Source organism: Bos indicus, chromosome 17 (assembly GCF_029378745.1).
Source record: "Bos indicus isolate NIAB-ARS_2022 breed Sahiwal x Tharparkar chromosome 17, NIAB-ARS_B.indTharparkar_mat_pri_1.0, whole genome shotgun sequence".
In the NCBI taxonomy this organism is placed as follows: Eukaryota; Metazoa; Chordata; class Mammalia; order Artiodactyla; family Bovidae; genus Bos; species Bos indicus.
In genome coordinates this window covers 28,893,404-28,910,021 of record NC_091776.1, presented here as the reverse complement: position 1 = coordinate 28,910,021, position 16,618 = coordinate 28,893,404, and the positions used below count along the sequence as shown (strand labels likewise).

Genomic DNA, 16,618 nt, shown 5'->3' with positions numbered 1-16,618 from the left:
CCTTGGACTGCAAGGAGATCCAACCAGTCAATCCTAAAGGAAATCAGTCCTGAATACTCATTCCAAGGACTGATCCTGAAGCTGAAACTCCCATACTTTGGCCACCTGATGCGAAGAACTGACTCACTTGAAAAGACTCTGATACTGAGAAAGATTGAAGGCAGGAGGAAAGGGGATGACAGAAGATGAGATGGTTGGATGGCATCATCGACTTGATGGACATGAGTCTGAGCAGGCTCCAGGGGTTGGTGATGGACAGGAAGGCCTGGCGTGTTGCAGTTCCTGGGGTCGCAAAGAGTTGGACACGACTGAGTGACTGAACTGAACTGAAATGAGCATGCAAGGTCTTATACTATCTGGTCTCTACCCACTATTCCAGTCTTGCGCATAATTCCCTATATAAATATGCTGGGATATGGCCACTGTAAATGATCTGTACTTTAATAAACATACAAATTTTCATTTGATGAACTCCTGCTCATTCTTAAAGGATCTGCTCAAATTTCATCCTCTCACTTAAGCCTTCTCCAACCAGAGTGATGTCATCAACAATTATAACTGGATGTGTTATAGTTACATTGTCTGCTGTGCCCAGACTTAAGTAATCCTTGATAATAGCCCATGATCTGGGGAATAGCACAGGATATTCTTTACATAGAGACGTTTATAATTAGACTAAAGTTTTGCATATTTCTCAAGGGTAGCCTTATCATAGACTGACTGACATCAAGTGCTCTGACAAATAGAAGTACTGACCATTATTTAAACCACCCAAAGTACCAAGAATGGGTACCTTCAGGATTTGATTAAAGAACAGAGAATCAGCTTTTTGGTTAAAAGAGTAGGAGCAGCAGCTGTATGAGAGGGGTGCCACTACTGAGAGGGACCATGTAGTCTGCATAAGACAACCAATAAAAGAAGCATATCCTCAGAGATGGTCCTAATGTTTCCTAATTCTAGTTGTATTCCGTGTTCCTCCTTATCATGCACTCTCACTTACTTAGAATGACCTGTTTCTATTTCTTGAAGCAAAAAGAGCCAAATGTATTCCCATACACAGGTGCTTACGATCCTAATATTTGCAATCAACCACCCCAAAATATTATTTGAACATTTAATACATATCAAGCACTTTCAATGTTTGGTATACTATGGTAAACAGAATAGACAAAGGCTGCAGCTCATGAAGGATGTATTTTAGTAGAAAAATGACAAGCAAATAAATAATTTCTGGTAGTAATAGGTATCACAAATAAAACTAGGTAATAGAAAAATGAAAGTTGGGAGGAGGAGTACTGCTGGATAACATGGTCAAGGAATGCTTTCCTGATCAAAGAGAAGGAGACAGTCCTGTGTAGGTCTGGAGAAGAACATTTCAGGCAGAAGAAATACTGATAGGCAAAAGGGCTTCTAGTAGAAACTGGTTTGCCAGTTTTAGGCTTCCCTGATAGCTCAGTTGGTAAAGAATCCGCCTGCAATAAAGCAGGAGACCTCGGTTCAATTCCTGGGTCAGGAAAATCTGCTGGAGAAAGGATAGGCTACCCACTCCAGTATTCTCGGGCTTCCCTTGTGGCTCAGCTGGTAAAGATTCCGCCTGCAATGCAGGAGACCTGGGTTTGATCCCTGGGTTGGGAAGATCCCCTGGAGAAGGGAAAGGCTACCCACTCCAGTATTCTGGCCTGGAGAATTCCATGGGCTGTATAGTCCATGGGGTCACAAAGAGTCAGACACGACTGAGCGACTTTCACATTCATGTGCCAGTTTTAAAGAAGCCAGTAAGATGACCAGTGTGACTGGAGACTAGTAATTATGGGGGTGTGGTAAGAGACATATATATACATAAATATACAAACACAGAGTTATCATAAACAGAGACATATAGAGAAATTAGGATATCTCTGAGTTTATATAAGAGGTATACCTCTGAGATTATTAGAAAGAAAAATATTAAACTTTAAGTAAAGAGGATGGTTTTCCTCACAGTATACAGACATAAATTAGCACCAGAAGAGCAGTGTTTACCATGGAATTCCAGAGATATCTTTTCTTTCATTGGAAAACAGAGCAAATGTATTCATCTTCTGCTATTAAATAAAGTTTTTGAGTACAGAATAACATTTTTGGACAAGTACTGAAAAATAGCGGCTTCATTTTTTCTTTTTTTATAAATATACACAAGAACTCTTTCCTCCCAAATTTCAAATATATAACACCTAGTACTTTGTGTTCATAGGCTATTATCAACACACACTAATGATATACTTCTCAACCTAGGGATCTGGCAAAGAGACTGGGAATGCCCAGACAATCTAATTTGGAAAGACAGTGGGATTTGATAACAGAACTTCCACAGGACTGAGGGAAACAGAAACTCTTGGAGGGCAAAAACAAAATCTTGTGCATACCAGGACCCAGGGGAAAGGAGCAGCAACCCCACAAGAGACTGAGCGAGACTTGCCTGTGAGTGTCTGAGGGTCTCCTGGAGAGGTGTGGGTCAGCAGTGGCTTGCTGTGGTGACAGGGGCAGCAGCAGCAGCAGTCCTGAAAGCTGTGTGTTGGTATAAATTCTTTTGGAGGCTGCCAGTGGCCTTACCAGTAGCCTTATCGGGCTTCCCTTGTGGCCCAGCTGGTAAAGAATCCATCTGCAATGTGGCAGACCTGGGTTCCATCCCTGGGTTACGAAGATCCCCTGGAGAAGGGAAAGGCTATCTACTCCAGTATTCTGGCCTGGAGAATTCCATGGATTGTATAATCCATGGGGTTGCAAAGAGTCGGACAAGACTGAGCGACTTTCACTTTCACGCTAGTAACCTTATCATAGAGCATGCAATTTTATGACTGAGTCACCTCAGGCCAAACAACTAACAGGGAGGAAGAACAGCTCAGGCATCAACGGACAATTGGATTAAAGATTTACTGAGCATGGCTCTGCCCACCAGAGTAAGACCCAGTTTTCCCCACAGCCAGTCCCTCCTGTCAGGAAGCAAGATTTATAATCCCACAGCCAAGAGAATGAAAATCACAATCACAGAAAGCTAACCAAAATGATCACATGGGTCTCAGCTTTGTGTAACTCAAGCAAGCTATGAGTCACATCTTGCAGGGCCACTGGAGATGGACAGGTCACGGTGGAGAGTTCTGACAAAATGTGGCCCACTGGAGAAGGGGATGGCAAACCACTTCAGAATTCTTGCCTTGAGAACTTGATGAACACAATCAAAAGGCAAAAAGATATGACACCAGAAGATGAGCCCCCAAGGTTGGTAGGTGTCCAAGCCTACTGGGGAAGAGCAGAGAAACAGTTCCAGAAAGAATGAAGAGGCTGACCTAAGCGGAAATGTTGCTCAGCTGTGGATGTGTCTGGTGGTGAAAGTAAAGTCCAAAGCTGTAAAGAACAATACTACATAGGAACCTGGAATGTGAGGTCCATGAATCAAGGTAAATTGGAAGTGGTCAAACAGGAGATGGCAAGAGTGAACATCGACATTTTAGCAATCAGTGAACTAAAATGGATGGGAATGTGCAAATTTAATTTAGATGACCATATAATTACATTATAACTACCACTTTTGGTAAGAATGCCTTAGAACAAATGGAGTAGCCCTCATAGTCAACAAAAGAGTCTGAAATGCAGTACGTGGGTGCAATCTCAAAAATGACAGAATGATCTCGGTTCATTTCCATTCAACGTCATAGTAATCCAAGTTTATGCCCCAACCATGAACGCTGAAGAAGCTGAGTCGAAAAGTTCTATGAAGACCTACAAAACCTTCTAGAATTAACATCCAAAAAAAAGAAGTCATTTTCATCAGAGGAGATGGTAAAGCAAAAGTAGGAAGTCAAGAGATAGCTGGAATAACAGGCAAGTTTCGCCTTGGAATACAAAATGAAACAGGGCAAAGACTAACAGAGTTTTGCCAAGAGAACGCACTGGTCATAGCAAATACCCTTTTCCAACAACACAAGAGACAACTCTACACATGGACATCACCAGATGGTCAATATAGAAATCAGATTGATTATATTCTTTGTGGTCGAAGGTGGAAAAGCTCTACACTGTCAGCAAACACTTCCGGGAGCTGACTGTGGCTCAGACCATGAGGTTCTTATTGCAAAATTCAGGCTTAAATTGAAGAGAGTAGGGAAAACCACTAGGCCATTCAGGTATGGCCTAAATCAAATCCCTTATGATTATATAGTGGAGGTGACAAATAGATTCAAGGGATTAGATCTGGTAGACAGAGTGCCTAAAGAACTATGGATAGAGGTTCATAACACTGTATGGGAGGTGGTGACCAAAACCATCCCTAAAATAAAGAAATGCAAGAAGGCAATGTAGCTGTCTGAAGAGGACTTACAAATAGCTGAGATTAGAAATAAAGGGAAAGGCAAAGGAGAAAGGGAAAAAGACACCAAACTGAATGTAGAATTCCAGGGACTAGCAGAGAGAGAGAGAAAAGCCTTCTTAAGTGAACAGTGCAAAGAAATAAGAGGAAAACAATAGAATGGCAAAGACTACAGATCACTTCAAGAAAATTAGATACCAAGGGAACATTTCATGCAAAGAGGGGCACAACAGAGGACAGAAACAGTGAGCAGAAGAGATTAAGAAGAGGTGCTGCAAATATACAGAAAAACTATTTAAAAAAAAAATAGAAAAGGTCTTAATGATCCAGATAACCGCAATCGTGTGATCACTCACTTAGAGCCAGACATCCTGGAGTGTGAAGGCAAGTGGGCCTTAGGAAGCATTACTATGAACAAACCTAGTAGAGGTGACAGAATGCCAGCTAAGCTATTTAAAATCCTAAAAGATGATGCTGTTAAAGCAGTGCACCCATTAAGTCTGCAAATTTCCAAAACTCATCAGTGGCCACAGGACTGGAAAAGGTGGGCTTTCATTCTAATCCCAAAGAAAGGCAATGCCAAAGAATGCTCAAACTACCATAGAACTGCACTCATTTCACATGCTAGCAAGATTATGCTCATAATACTTCAAGCTGGGCTGGATGACTCAGAAGTTGGAATCAAGATTGCTGGGAGAAATATCAACAACCTCAGATATGTCACTCAATTGCAGAAAGTGAAGAGGAACTAAAAAGCCTACTGCTGATGGGGGTGAAAGAGAAGAGTAAAAAAGCTGGCTTAAAACTCAACATTCAAAAAACTATGATCAGAGCATTCAGTCCCATCACTTCATGGCAAATAGATGGGGAAAAATTGGAAGCAGTGACTGATTTTATTTTCTTGGGCTCCAAAATCACTGCAGACTGCAGCCATGAAATTAAAAGACACTTGCTCCTTGGAAGGAAAGCTATGACAAACCTTGGGCTCCAAAATCACTGCATGACTGCAGCCATGAAATTAAAAGACACTTGCTCCTTGGAAGGAAAGCTATGACAAACCTAGACATTGTATTAAAAAGCAGAGATAACATTTCGCCAACAAGGGTCTGTATAGTCAAAGCTATGGTTTCTCTAGTAGTCATGTATGGATGTGACAGCTGGACCATAAAGAAGGTTGAGCACCAAAGAATTGATGCTATTGAGTTATGGTGCTAGAGAAGACTCTTGACAGTCCCCTGGACAGCAAGAAGATCAAACTAGTCCATCCTAAAGAAAATCAACCCTGAATATTCAATGCAAGGACTGATGCTGAAGGTGAAGTTCCAATACTCTGGCCACTTGATGCAAAGATCCCATTCACTGGAAAAGACCCTGATGCTGGAAAAGATTGAGGGCAGGAGGAGAAGCTAGAGACAGAGGATGACATGGCTCGACAGCATCACTTGACTCGACGGACATGAGTCTGAACAAACTCTGGGAGATGGTGAAGGACAGGGAAGTCTGACGTGCTATAGTCCATGGGCTTGCAAAGAGAAGGACATGACTTATCAACTGAACAACAATGACAATTTAGTAATTACTCAATAAATATTTATGAGTTATTGGATGCATGTTTTATTACTTCACCAAATATTAAATCTGAGGTAAGTGACTCCCGATTTGTTTCAGCAGTTCAGTAATGTAATTTAAGGACAAAAGGTTTCCCCATCTTTCCCTTCTTCCCATCTCCTTGCATTTCTGATATCTACTATCATGGTTACAAAACAGCTACAGTAGCTTCAACATAACACTTTCTAAAATGCTGCAGTACATGGGGTTGCAAAGAGTCGGACACGACTGAGTGACTGAACTGAATTGAAAATGACAAGGAACTGAAAGGAGGTAAGTTCTCTTCTTGTCAGTCTCTCTTATCAGTGAAAAAATCTTCCCAGTGGCTCTATTACAGACTGTCCCTTACTTCATTGGACAAAAGTGAATCTCATGTTTATACTTAAACCAATTCCTGACAAAAAGAAATGTGCACGAGGTTATAATCAAAGATTTATCACCTGAAGTTGTGGAAGAAGCTCATATCCTCTGAGTGCAATGAAACTGGAACAAAATCAGGGTTATATGAACTATGAAAGAAGGGAAAATAGCTCTTACAGAGGCAATGATTGTCTTTCAAACCCTCAATAATAAAATAAAATAACAATAAAAAGTAGTATTTACTTAGTGCCAGACAGTGCTGTACATATATTTATTCACTATATAACCCAATTTCCTTCCTTTGGCAAGTTATGAGAAGGAAATATGATATTAAAGAAAATAAGACAAAAACAAAATAAAAACTAGTATATTCTCAACATGAACTGAATTTCAAGGAACAGACTAAAAGTGAGGATGATATAACGAATATTTTTTTCACCTCTTCCTAGGTCTCATAAAATGACTTCATTATTTTCTATTTGTAATCAATTCCTAGGTAATATTCAGCTATACACAATGTAGTAGAATGTTTCCCTAACCCAAAAATGTGGAACTGCATACTACTGTATAATCCAAGCCACTGCTGGCTTCCATTATTCAGATCTGATCATATCTAAAATATTTTCCTTAAAAATGATAAACTCTTTCTGATTTTGCAGTCCTTAACAGCAATGCTTATTTAAAAGCAGGATACTGCCCTAAAGACAGAGAGTTTACTTTAAAACCTGATAAAATTTCAAGTTATTTAAAGTGCCTTTTAACAAGCTCAGGATCCATTTTTTCTCATTTCCCTATTATACTCAGAATAAATACATTCATGAGCCATGACTGCAGCACTATTAAAAAGGTAAAGGCAGATTTTTAGAGGTCTGGTTTCAAAAGACCTGGACATAAAGGGAAGAGTACAGTCAAATAAAGGACATGACTAAATCATTGGCTAATTCATGTATCACCGTATTATCCCCAAAACATTAAAATACAAACTTCACTTACATATACTGGTGATTCAAAAATCTTAGTAATACTCTTTACTAGGAAGATCATAGCCTGTCTCATAATTATGTTGAAAAAGAATAGTGCATCATAAAAAAGTTAGAAAACTTTTCATGGGAAAAAACAGAAATAAGTGAGAAAAATGGAAAATCTAGTTAAGAGATTTACATAGAAGAATGCAAACAAAGGAATGACAAACTTTAAAAAGATTTCTTAATTTTTTCGGTTTAGTTTTATGTCAACAACAAAAGTTCTATCAGATCTCAGTCCAGTTACATAACCTTCAAAATTAAACTGGAACAGAATAAAACCCTGAACATTTTTAAAAGAAAATGTGAGAGAAGATCTTTATCACCAGAGGCTGAAAGGATTTGTTACAGACAAAGATCAACAACCATAAGAGAAAAGATAGATATATTCAACTACCTCAAAATTAAAAAAAAATAAAATTCCGTTGATCAAACATATTACAACCTGGGAACAAGAACCTGAAATGTACCTATTGTCTAACAGAACGAATGGGCCACTGGCACTCACTTCATTCTCATCCCTTTTCATATTCTAGCATCTTTTACAGTAACTAAAATTCTAAAACTGTATTTCCAAAATTTCCGTGCAGCTGGTGTGCTGTATGGGATTAGTTTCAGCAGTGAGAGGCACTTGAGGGGGATATGGAAGGTGGAAGTGAGCTGAGAAGATTTTCCTATAGGTATGACTGATGGCAAGCAAAACTGGTAGACTTGAGTGTTCTTGAAATCAGCAACCCATACCCTACTTTCCAGTGTCAAGTTTTTCAGCTTCACGAAAATGATGCTGTAGTGGTGGCTACAGCAGCATAAATTCCTGACCACAGCATCTCAGCCACTATGGTATGACTCTAAAACCAATGATCTTACCTACATTTTAACTGAAAGTGACTAAATCTCTACTTGTTTGAAATGCCTACAATGGTTATGGTTAACACTGGCACACCAACAAATACTGACAGTACAGATCATATAGATCTACTAAGGGAAAGATAAATAGAAAATGGGAAAAAGAAATGAATGTGCATTTCATGAGAAATCACATGGGTAAATAAATGCATATTGGTATTCAGAAAATGCAAATTAAAAACACAATGAAATACTATTTAGGACTCAAAATAATAAAAATTAAGAAACCTGGTAAGGGCAAGTGTTGGTAAAAGATACGGATCAATAAAAACTCATAAATATCACTTGTGGGATGAATACTGGCGTAGCCACTTTGGAAATTAAGCCGGCGATATATTGCAGGATTGAATACCACATGGCCTATGACCCAGCAATTTCATCCCTTGAAATTCTTCTATTTATGCATGATACTGAGTGAAAAAAAGTGCGTCTCAGAAGACTAAATAATACTGTTTTATATAAGTTTAAAAAAAAACATAACAATAGTATATCATGAGGCATAGATGTATGTATAAAAATTTTAAAAGCAAGGGAATGATAAAATTTCAAGACAGTATTAACTGCTGGCAGAGGGAAGGAGAGGGATGACATAGGGAAAGAAAACATGGATAGGTGTACCAGTACTGATAACATTTTAGCTTTTAACTGGATGGTGGGCTGACAGGCTTTCTTTTTATTGGTATGTTTCCTAATGTATTTATATATTTCATGCTATTCTACTACTAATGATTGCTAAACATTTATGAAGTGTTAATTATATGCCCTATTTTAAGCATTTACTTTGTCCTTTATAGTCAGCTCTATGAAACAGGTTCTGCTATTATCTCCCATTTATAGACGAGGAAACTAAAGCACAAAGAGGTTAAGTAACTGTCCAAGGTCATATACCTTGAAAGCAATGGAGCCAGGAGTCAAAGAGGACATCAGGCCCCAGAGTCCACATTCATAACCAGTATACTACATGAATAAAATACCAAGTAACAATAAAAGTTACCTAAGACAAAAATAAAATAACAAACAGTTCATTGATCTACCTTTCATTTTCCTTGGTGACATTTTCAAATTGTAGTTTCATCTCACCCATCTGTTTCTGAAAGAATAAAATATAGCTGTAGGAAAACATCTTCAAGACATTTAGATCTATATTAAGTATTAATAGTTCATTCATATGCATGCAATCTGTGACACTAGTCTATAGATAAGAAATAATTATTATTCACGTCTAACAATAAATATTAGATATTTTAATGATATACAGAACATTCTGAATAGAATATAAATAAAACTTTCTTATGTAATATACTAATAAATATTTATAAATAAGTTGTATGATTTATAGATGTTTATAGTAAAAGAAAGATATTCCTCAATATGTCACTGTAAGAAACACTAGATGATCCCTAGACCTTGACTATATGTCTTGTTTCATCCTACTTTAGGTGGAAGTCCATGTAAGTGTGCTTAAATTTGGAAAAGTAAAATGTTAATGGTGAAAAAAAGCAAATAAAGTTCTTCTTTAGCAATAATTCACTCAGTCTCTGATTGACCTCTTTTATTAGTTGTTTAATCTCTCTGCATACACAAGGTTGTTACAGCAAACCAATGTGGTTACTAACACATACAGTAGTAGGAAATACAGTTTAAAAAAAATCACTAACTAAAATACCAGTAAGAATAAAATACACATTGAAAAGGGAATGAAATGAAGGTATTTTTAATTTTTTCTGAGGGGTTAAAGGATTGTAAGATTTCAACAGAAAAGGAAGGACATTTCGAGCAGGGTGAAATATGAGTAAAAGCAAAGAAGCAAAAAATATTAGACAACACAGGCATAGTTGTCAGTTCTCAATAAGAGTAAACGAGCAAATGGAGATCAGGAAGGAGGCCATGTAAAACCATACTTAAAACAAAACTGCAATCAACTCATGATCTGCCCGTTAGTCTTGATTGGGTACCCTAGGCTAAAGGAGAAGTGCCAAGCCTGGAGTGAACCTGGCAAGGGAAGGCTGGAACAGGCAGAGCTCCAAGCCTTTCTCTCTTCCTGACAACCAGAGAAGCTCAAGGCAGCTTGGTCTAGGAAATCAGTAACAGCCAATTATAACTACAAAGTTGGCTTGAAAGGTGAACCTTTCCCAGCTCCCTGCTGTGCCTGAATCACAATTAAATCAAAATGAATGAATTCACTACCAGATAACTGAGAACTGACCATACATAAAGCGATGCAATGAAAGGTAAAATTGGAAAGGCAGGTGGCAGGTCTTGAATGTCATGTTAACTAAGAGGTTTGGACTTTATTGTAGCAATTATTCCTGCTTTGTATTTTTAATTTTAGATTGGTCTTTAAAATTTTCAAAAATGTCAGTGTATCTTGAAAAATTTTTCTCAAATAATTAGGTGGGATATATGCATTAATATGGATTCAGGGTAAATTGTTACAGTAACACTAAAGATTTTTTACTGTAAAATATTTCAAAATATTTAAGAGTTGGAAGGAAATAAAATTCAGCCATAACTTTCTTATCATCAAAATTTCCCCAATTATTTACATTTTCTGGAAGAAAATCTTTCATATAGAGAATTATTACAAAAAATTTCCTGCTTTCGAGATACACTATTTTTTGACTGGGTCAATAAGATAAGCCACAAGAACTAATGCTAATCAATAATATCTATGTGAGCAAGTGTTAGAAGTAGCTGTCAACATCTTTTTTCTCCCTAAAAGTAGCAACTATTCTTATCACAGACCCTTAGGTGTTCTGCTACACCTACCTCTTTTTTGAAATTAATCCAGTAATCACTTTTAGATGGAGAATGACAAATGGAAAATGAAGTTAAATATCTTAGTAAACTAGCTGATTAAAGAGATAAAGGAATCAGACTGATTACAGAAAAAATTAAAAATTTAAGTTTAATTTCAAGAAACTAGATATTCCATTTTACAACTAACAAACCACAGGTCATTATAGTAAATTTTGAGAGAGTGAATTCAGCAGGAACTTTCACTATCCTAAAAATTGGAGAAGGAAATGGCAACCCACTCCAGTATTCTTGCCTGGAGAATCCCACGGACAGAGAAGCCTGGTAGGCTACAGTCCATGGGGTCACAAGAGTCAGACACAACTTAGCGACTAAAGAGAGAGAGAGAGATCCTAAAAATAAAAGCAAAATGTCATCTGTGCAAAAGAGAGCTCTCTGTTACTGTCAGTTAATAACAGTTGATAGCCAAAAAAAAAAAAAAAAAAAAAATCAACCCAATCAAAAATGGGCAAAAGACCTAAACAGACATTTCTCCAAAGAAGACATACAGATGGCCAACAGGCACATGAAAAGACGCTCAACATCACTAATTACTGAAGAAATGCAATTCAAAACCACAATGAGTATCACCTCAGACTACTCAGAATAGTCATCATCAAAATGTCTACAAATAGTAAATACTGGAGAGGGTGTGGAGAAAAGAGAACCTTCCTACACTGTTAGTGGCACTGTAAATTGGTACAATCACTACAGAAAACAGTATAGAGGTTCCTTAAAAAATGGAAAGCAGAATTACCATGTGATCCAACAATCCATTCTTGGGCATAGTCCAAAAAATACTAATTCTAATTCAAAAACTCTAATTCAAAAAGATATATGCACCCCAATGTTCATAGCAGCACAATCTGCAACAGCCAAGACTTGGGGGCAACCTAAGTATCTATCAACATACGAACAGATAAAAAAGATGTGCGATATATACAAACACATTACACACACATATACGTATAAACACACACATACACAATGGAATATTACTCAAGCCATACAGAATGAAGTAATGCATTTGCAGCAACATGGATGGTCTTAGAAATTAACATCTAAGTAAAGTAAGTCAGAGAAAGATAAATATCACACAATATCACTTATATGTGGAATCAAAAATTGATACAAATTAACAGAAACAGACTCACTGACATAGAAAACATACTTATGGTTGCCAAAGGGAAAAGAGGGGAGAGGGATAAATTAGGGATTTATAGATACACACTATACAGGGATTAAGATACAGGTATTTATAGATACACACTATTATATATAAAACAAACAACAAGGACCTACTGTATAGAACAGGGAACTAGATTCAGTATCTTATACTAACTTTTAATGGAAAATAATCTGAAAAAGAATACACATATATACACAAACATATAAATGTGGATAACAGAATCACTTTGCTGTACACTGGAAACTAACACAATGCTGTAAATTGATTACAGGTAAATATTTTCTTCCTTAGCAAAGGATTTGTGAAGAAACAATTTCTATTTACTTTTTCTTTTTTTAAAGAAAATATTACCAAAGGATTAACACATATGATTTCATACCTGATAATATTTCAGCTGACCATTTAGTTCTTCCAAATGCTTATCATACTCAGTTATAAGAGGAACTAAAAAGCTAAGAAAAAATGCAAAGTTAGAAAGATGCATATTCTGTTTAATCTAGTTTAATAAGTATCTAACATGAAATAAATAAACATCAAAACTTTTATGTTAATTTTCTCCATCAAAACTTTTATATTCATTTTCTCCATAGCAATCAATACTTTACCTTTTTCCTAAACCAGAGATTCTCACAGCCTTAGCTCAATTAATATTTCAAGCTGAATAACTTTTTTCTTTATTGTAGGGGCTGACCTATGCACTGTAGGATCTTAAGCAACATTACTGGCCTCTGCCCATTAGGTGCCACTAGTGCCCTTGCCCTCCACAACAGTGACAAGCAAAACCGTTAGCAGACATTGGCAAGTATCTGGGGAGGGAAGGGAAGCAAAATCACCCAGTTGAGAGCCACTCTTAGAGATGATGATAGCAGCTTTTTTTTCCCTTGTCAATTCAATGACAGGTCATTTAAACCTAATTAGAGTAGACTAGAAAATAAACATTCCTAATACTAAAAAAAAATTTTTAACAATAATTAAACATAATTAAGAAAATATTTTCTGGTAACACAACCTTACCTTTGGTCAGCTGCCGAGTTTTCTAATGTGTCATCTCCATCTCCTTTGAAGACACCTTTCTGTAACAGAAAATAATGCATCTTAAAATTTTATTTTCTCATATCGCTTGAGCCTCAACTGACAGAAATTTAAAATTAAATACAATTAAAAATGTTATAACCTTAGAAAATCTGTTACTGCAATTACAAAAGAGAAAGAAAAAATAATTGATGCTGAAAACGTTTCGCTAAATGTTAACACCTGTACATAATAAAACTCTTGGTAAACTAGAAATAGGAAGAAAATTCTCAATTGATAAAGAATTTCTACCAAAAACCTATATCGATTTCTGTTCTTGACAGTGTACATCAGAAGTGCTGCACAAAATTCAGTAATAATACAAGGCTGCGCATTAGCACTGCTAAAATTCAACATTGTACCAAAGGCTCCAATCAGTGGAATCTGCTACAGGGACAGGGAGCTGGAGACCTAAAGCTGAAAAGGAAGATGCAATACTGTTCTCATTCACAGACAATTACCTAGAAAACTCACTCTATAATCTACCAATTATAAAGACCGAAAATAGAGAATACCAAGTCGCCAGATATAACTGCATCTCCAGATGTGATTGGGGGTGGTTGGAGTTTTGATCAGGACTACGGTGCACGGGGCTAGAAATAAAGACCAGGAGGAGGAGGAGGGACAAACATAAAGGAGTACCAAGAAAGGGAGAGTAACGAGGGAGGAGCAAGATGAACAGGCAGCAAACACACGGTCTGCAAGGACCAGGCGGAGATCCGGGAACAAAACTCCTTAAAGTAGGGTGGCGAGAAGAGATGACACTAGTCAGAAGAGGGGACAGATACAGCATGACACTGAAAGAGCTGGACAATGCTGGGAAGCAGACTGAGGGCTAAAAGACTGGGCAGGCAGGGGAGGAAGGTGGGCTGGATGCCATGGACAACAAGAATCAGAAATAGGAAGTGGAGGCAGAGATTGGAGGGGAAAAATTAGAGGGAGCTCTCCTGTCTTTTTGTTTGTTTGTTTTTTAATGGCATTTCTGTACTTACCTTGTGAAAATGAGTAACCAGCAGAAACTGAGAGGTGCTCCAGCAACTATCTCACATACTACTGCTGGCATCACCTTGAGTTGGAATGCCCATTATGAGATATAGAAACACAGATATGATTTGTGGTTACCAGAGGTGGGGTCTAAGGGGAGGGAGAAATGGATGAAGGTAGTCAAAAGCCACAATTTATAAGACCCACTTAAAAGCTAAATAAGTACTGGGGATATAAAGTACAATATAATTAAGATTAACATTGTTGTCAGTAGGCCCTTCCTATACAGTAAGTCTGGTTATCATCTGTCACCTGACAAAGATACTACATTATTATTGACACTATTTCCCACGTTGCATATTGCATTCTGTGTGTCATGTATTTTGTAACTGGAAGTTAACTTAATGTCCTATACCTATTTCAAACATACCCCGACCCTGCCTCTCTTCTGGCAACCAGTTTATTCTCTGCATCTATGGCTGTGTTTCTGTTTTGTTATTTTTATTCATCTGTTTTAAGATTTCATACACAAGGGAAATCATATGTTATTTGTCCTTCTCTGACTTATTTCACTTAGTATAATACCATCTAGGACCATACATGTCAACAAAAATGCAGAGATTTCATTCTTTTTTTATGGCTGATTATGAAGATCTACAAGACCTTCTAGAACTAACACCCCAAAAAGATGTCCTTTTCATTATAGTGGACTGGAATGCAAAAGTAGGAAGTCAAGATATACGTGGACTAACAAACAAGAGATGCCTTGGAGTACAAAATGAAGCAGGGCAAAAGCTAACAGAGTTTTGCCAAGAGAACACACAGGTCATAGCAAACATCCTCTACCAACAACACAAGAGAAGACTCTACACATGGACACGACCAGATGGTCAACACCGAAATCAGACTGATTATATTCTTTGGAGCCAAAGATGGAGAAGCTCTATATGGTCAAAAAAAAAAAAAAGACTGGGAACTGGCTGTGGCTCAGATTATGAACTTCTTATTGCTAAATTTAGACTTAAGTTGAAGAAACTAGGAGAAAACCACTAGACCATTCAGGTATGACCTAAATCAAATCCCTTATGACTATACTGTAGAAGTGAGAAATAGATTCAAGGGATTTGATCTGATAGACAGAGAACCTGAAGAACTATGGATGGAGGTTCCTGACATTGTACAGGAGTGATTAAGACTCATCCCCAAGGAATTTTCATCCCCAAGGAAGAAAAAAATGCAAAAAGACAAATGGTCATCTGATGAGGCCTTACAAATAGCTGAGAAAAAAGCTAAAAGACAAAGGAGAAAAGGAAAGATATACACATTTGAATGCAGAGTTCCTAAGAATAGCACAGAGAGATAAGAAAGCCTTCCTCAGTGATCAATGCAAAGAAACAGACGAAAACAATACAATGGGAAAGACTGGAGATCTCGTCAAGAAAATCAGAGATACCAAGGGAACATTTCATGCAAAGATGGGCACAATAAAGGATGAAAATGGTATGGACCTAACAGAAGCAGAAGATATTAAGAAGAGATGGCAAGAATACACACAAGAACTATACAAAAAAGATCTTCATGACCCAGATAACCACGATGGTGTGCCAGACATCCTGGTATGCAAGTCAAGTGGGCCTTAGGAAGCATTACTATGAACAAAGCTAGTGGAGGTGATGGAATTCCAGTTGAGCTATTTCAAATCCTGAAAGATGATGCTGTTTAAGTGGTGCAATCAGTAAGTCAGTAAATTTGGAAAACTCAGCAGTGGCCACAGGACTGGAAAAGGTCCGTTTTCATTCCAATCCCAAAGAAAGGCAATGTCAAAGAATGTTCAAACTACTGCACAATTGCACTCATCTCACAAGCTAGCAAAGTAATGCTCAAAATTCTCCAAGCCAGGCTTCAACAGTATGTGAACCATGAACTTCCAGATGTTCAAGCTGGATTTAGAAAAGGCAGAAGAACCAGAGATCAAATTGCCAAGATCTGCTGGATCATCAAAAAAGCAAGAGAATTCCAGAAAAATAACTACTTCTGCTTTATTGACCATGCCAAAGCTTTGGACTGTGTGGTTCACAACAAACTGTGGAAAACTGTAAAAGAGACGGGAATACCAAACCACCTTACCTGTCTCCTGAGAAATCTGTATGCCAACCAAGAAGCATCAGTTAGTACCAGACATCAAACAATAGACTGGTTCCAAATTGAGAAAGGAGTACGTCAAGGCTGTATAGTGTTACCCTGCTTATTTAACTTATATGCAGACTACATCTTGTGAAATGCCAGGCTGGAGGAAGCACAAGCTGGAATCAAGACTGCCAGGAGAAATATCAATAA

At 37.5% G+C, this 16,618-nt stretch overlaps 1 protein-coding gene across 7 annotated transcripts in view; it reads right to left on the bottom strand.

Annotated features, from left to right (window-relative positions):
* Positions 1-16,618, bottom strand: part of SCLT1 (sodium channel and clathrin linker 1) — a 237,950-nt gene that overhangs the window by 188,551 nt on the left and 32,781 nt on the right. For 6 of the 7 annotated variants that reach the window (XR_011561108.1, XR_011561109.1, XR_011561107.1 and 3 more), the window contains exons 3-5: positions 13,241-13,299; positions 12,606-12,678; positions 9,276-9,331 (exon numbers count right to left, since the gene is read on the bottom strand). Coding sequence is in view for 3 of the 7 variants with exons in the window: in XM_070769109.1 (XP_070625210.1) it covers positions 9,276-9,331; positions 12,606-12,678; positions 13,241-13,299 (188 nt within the window). In the remaining 4 variants the exon portion in view is untranslated. Of the gene's footprint in view, positions 1-6,393; positions 6,656-9,275; positions 9,332-12,605; positions 12,679-13,240; positions 13,300-16,618 lie in introns of those variants that run through there. The other variant, XM_070769112.1, reaches the window with a different exon arrangement.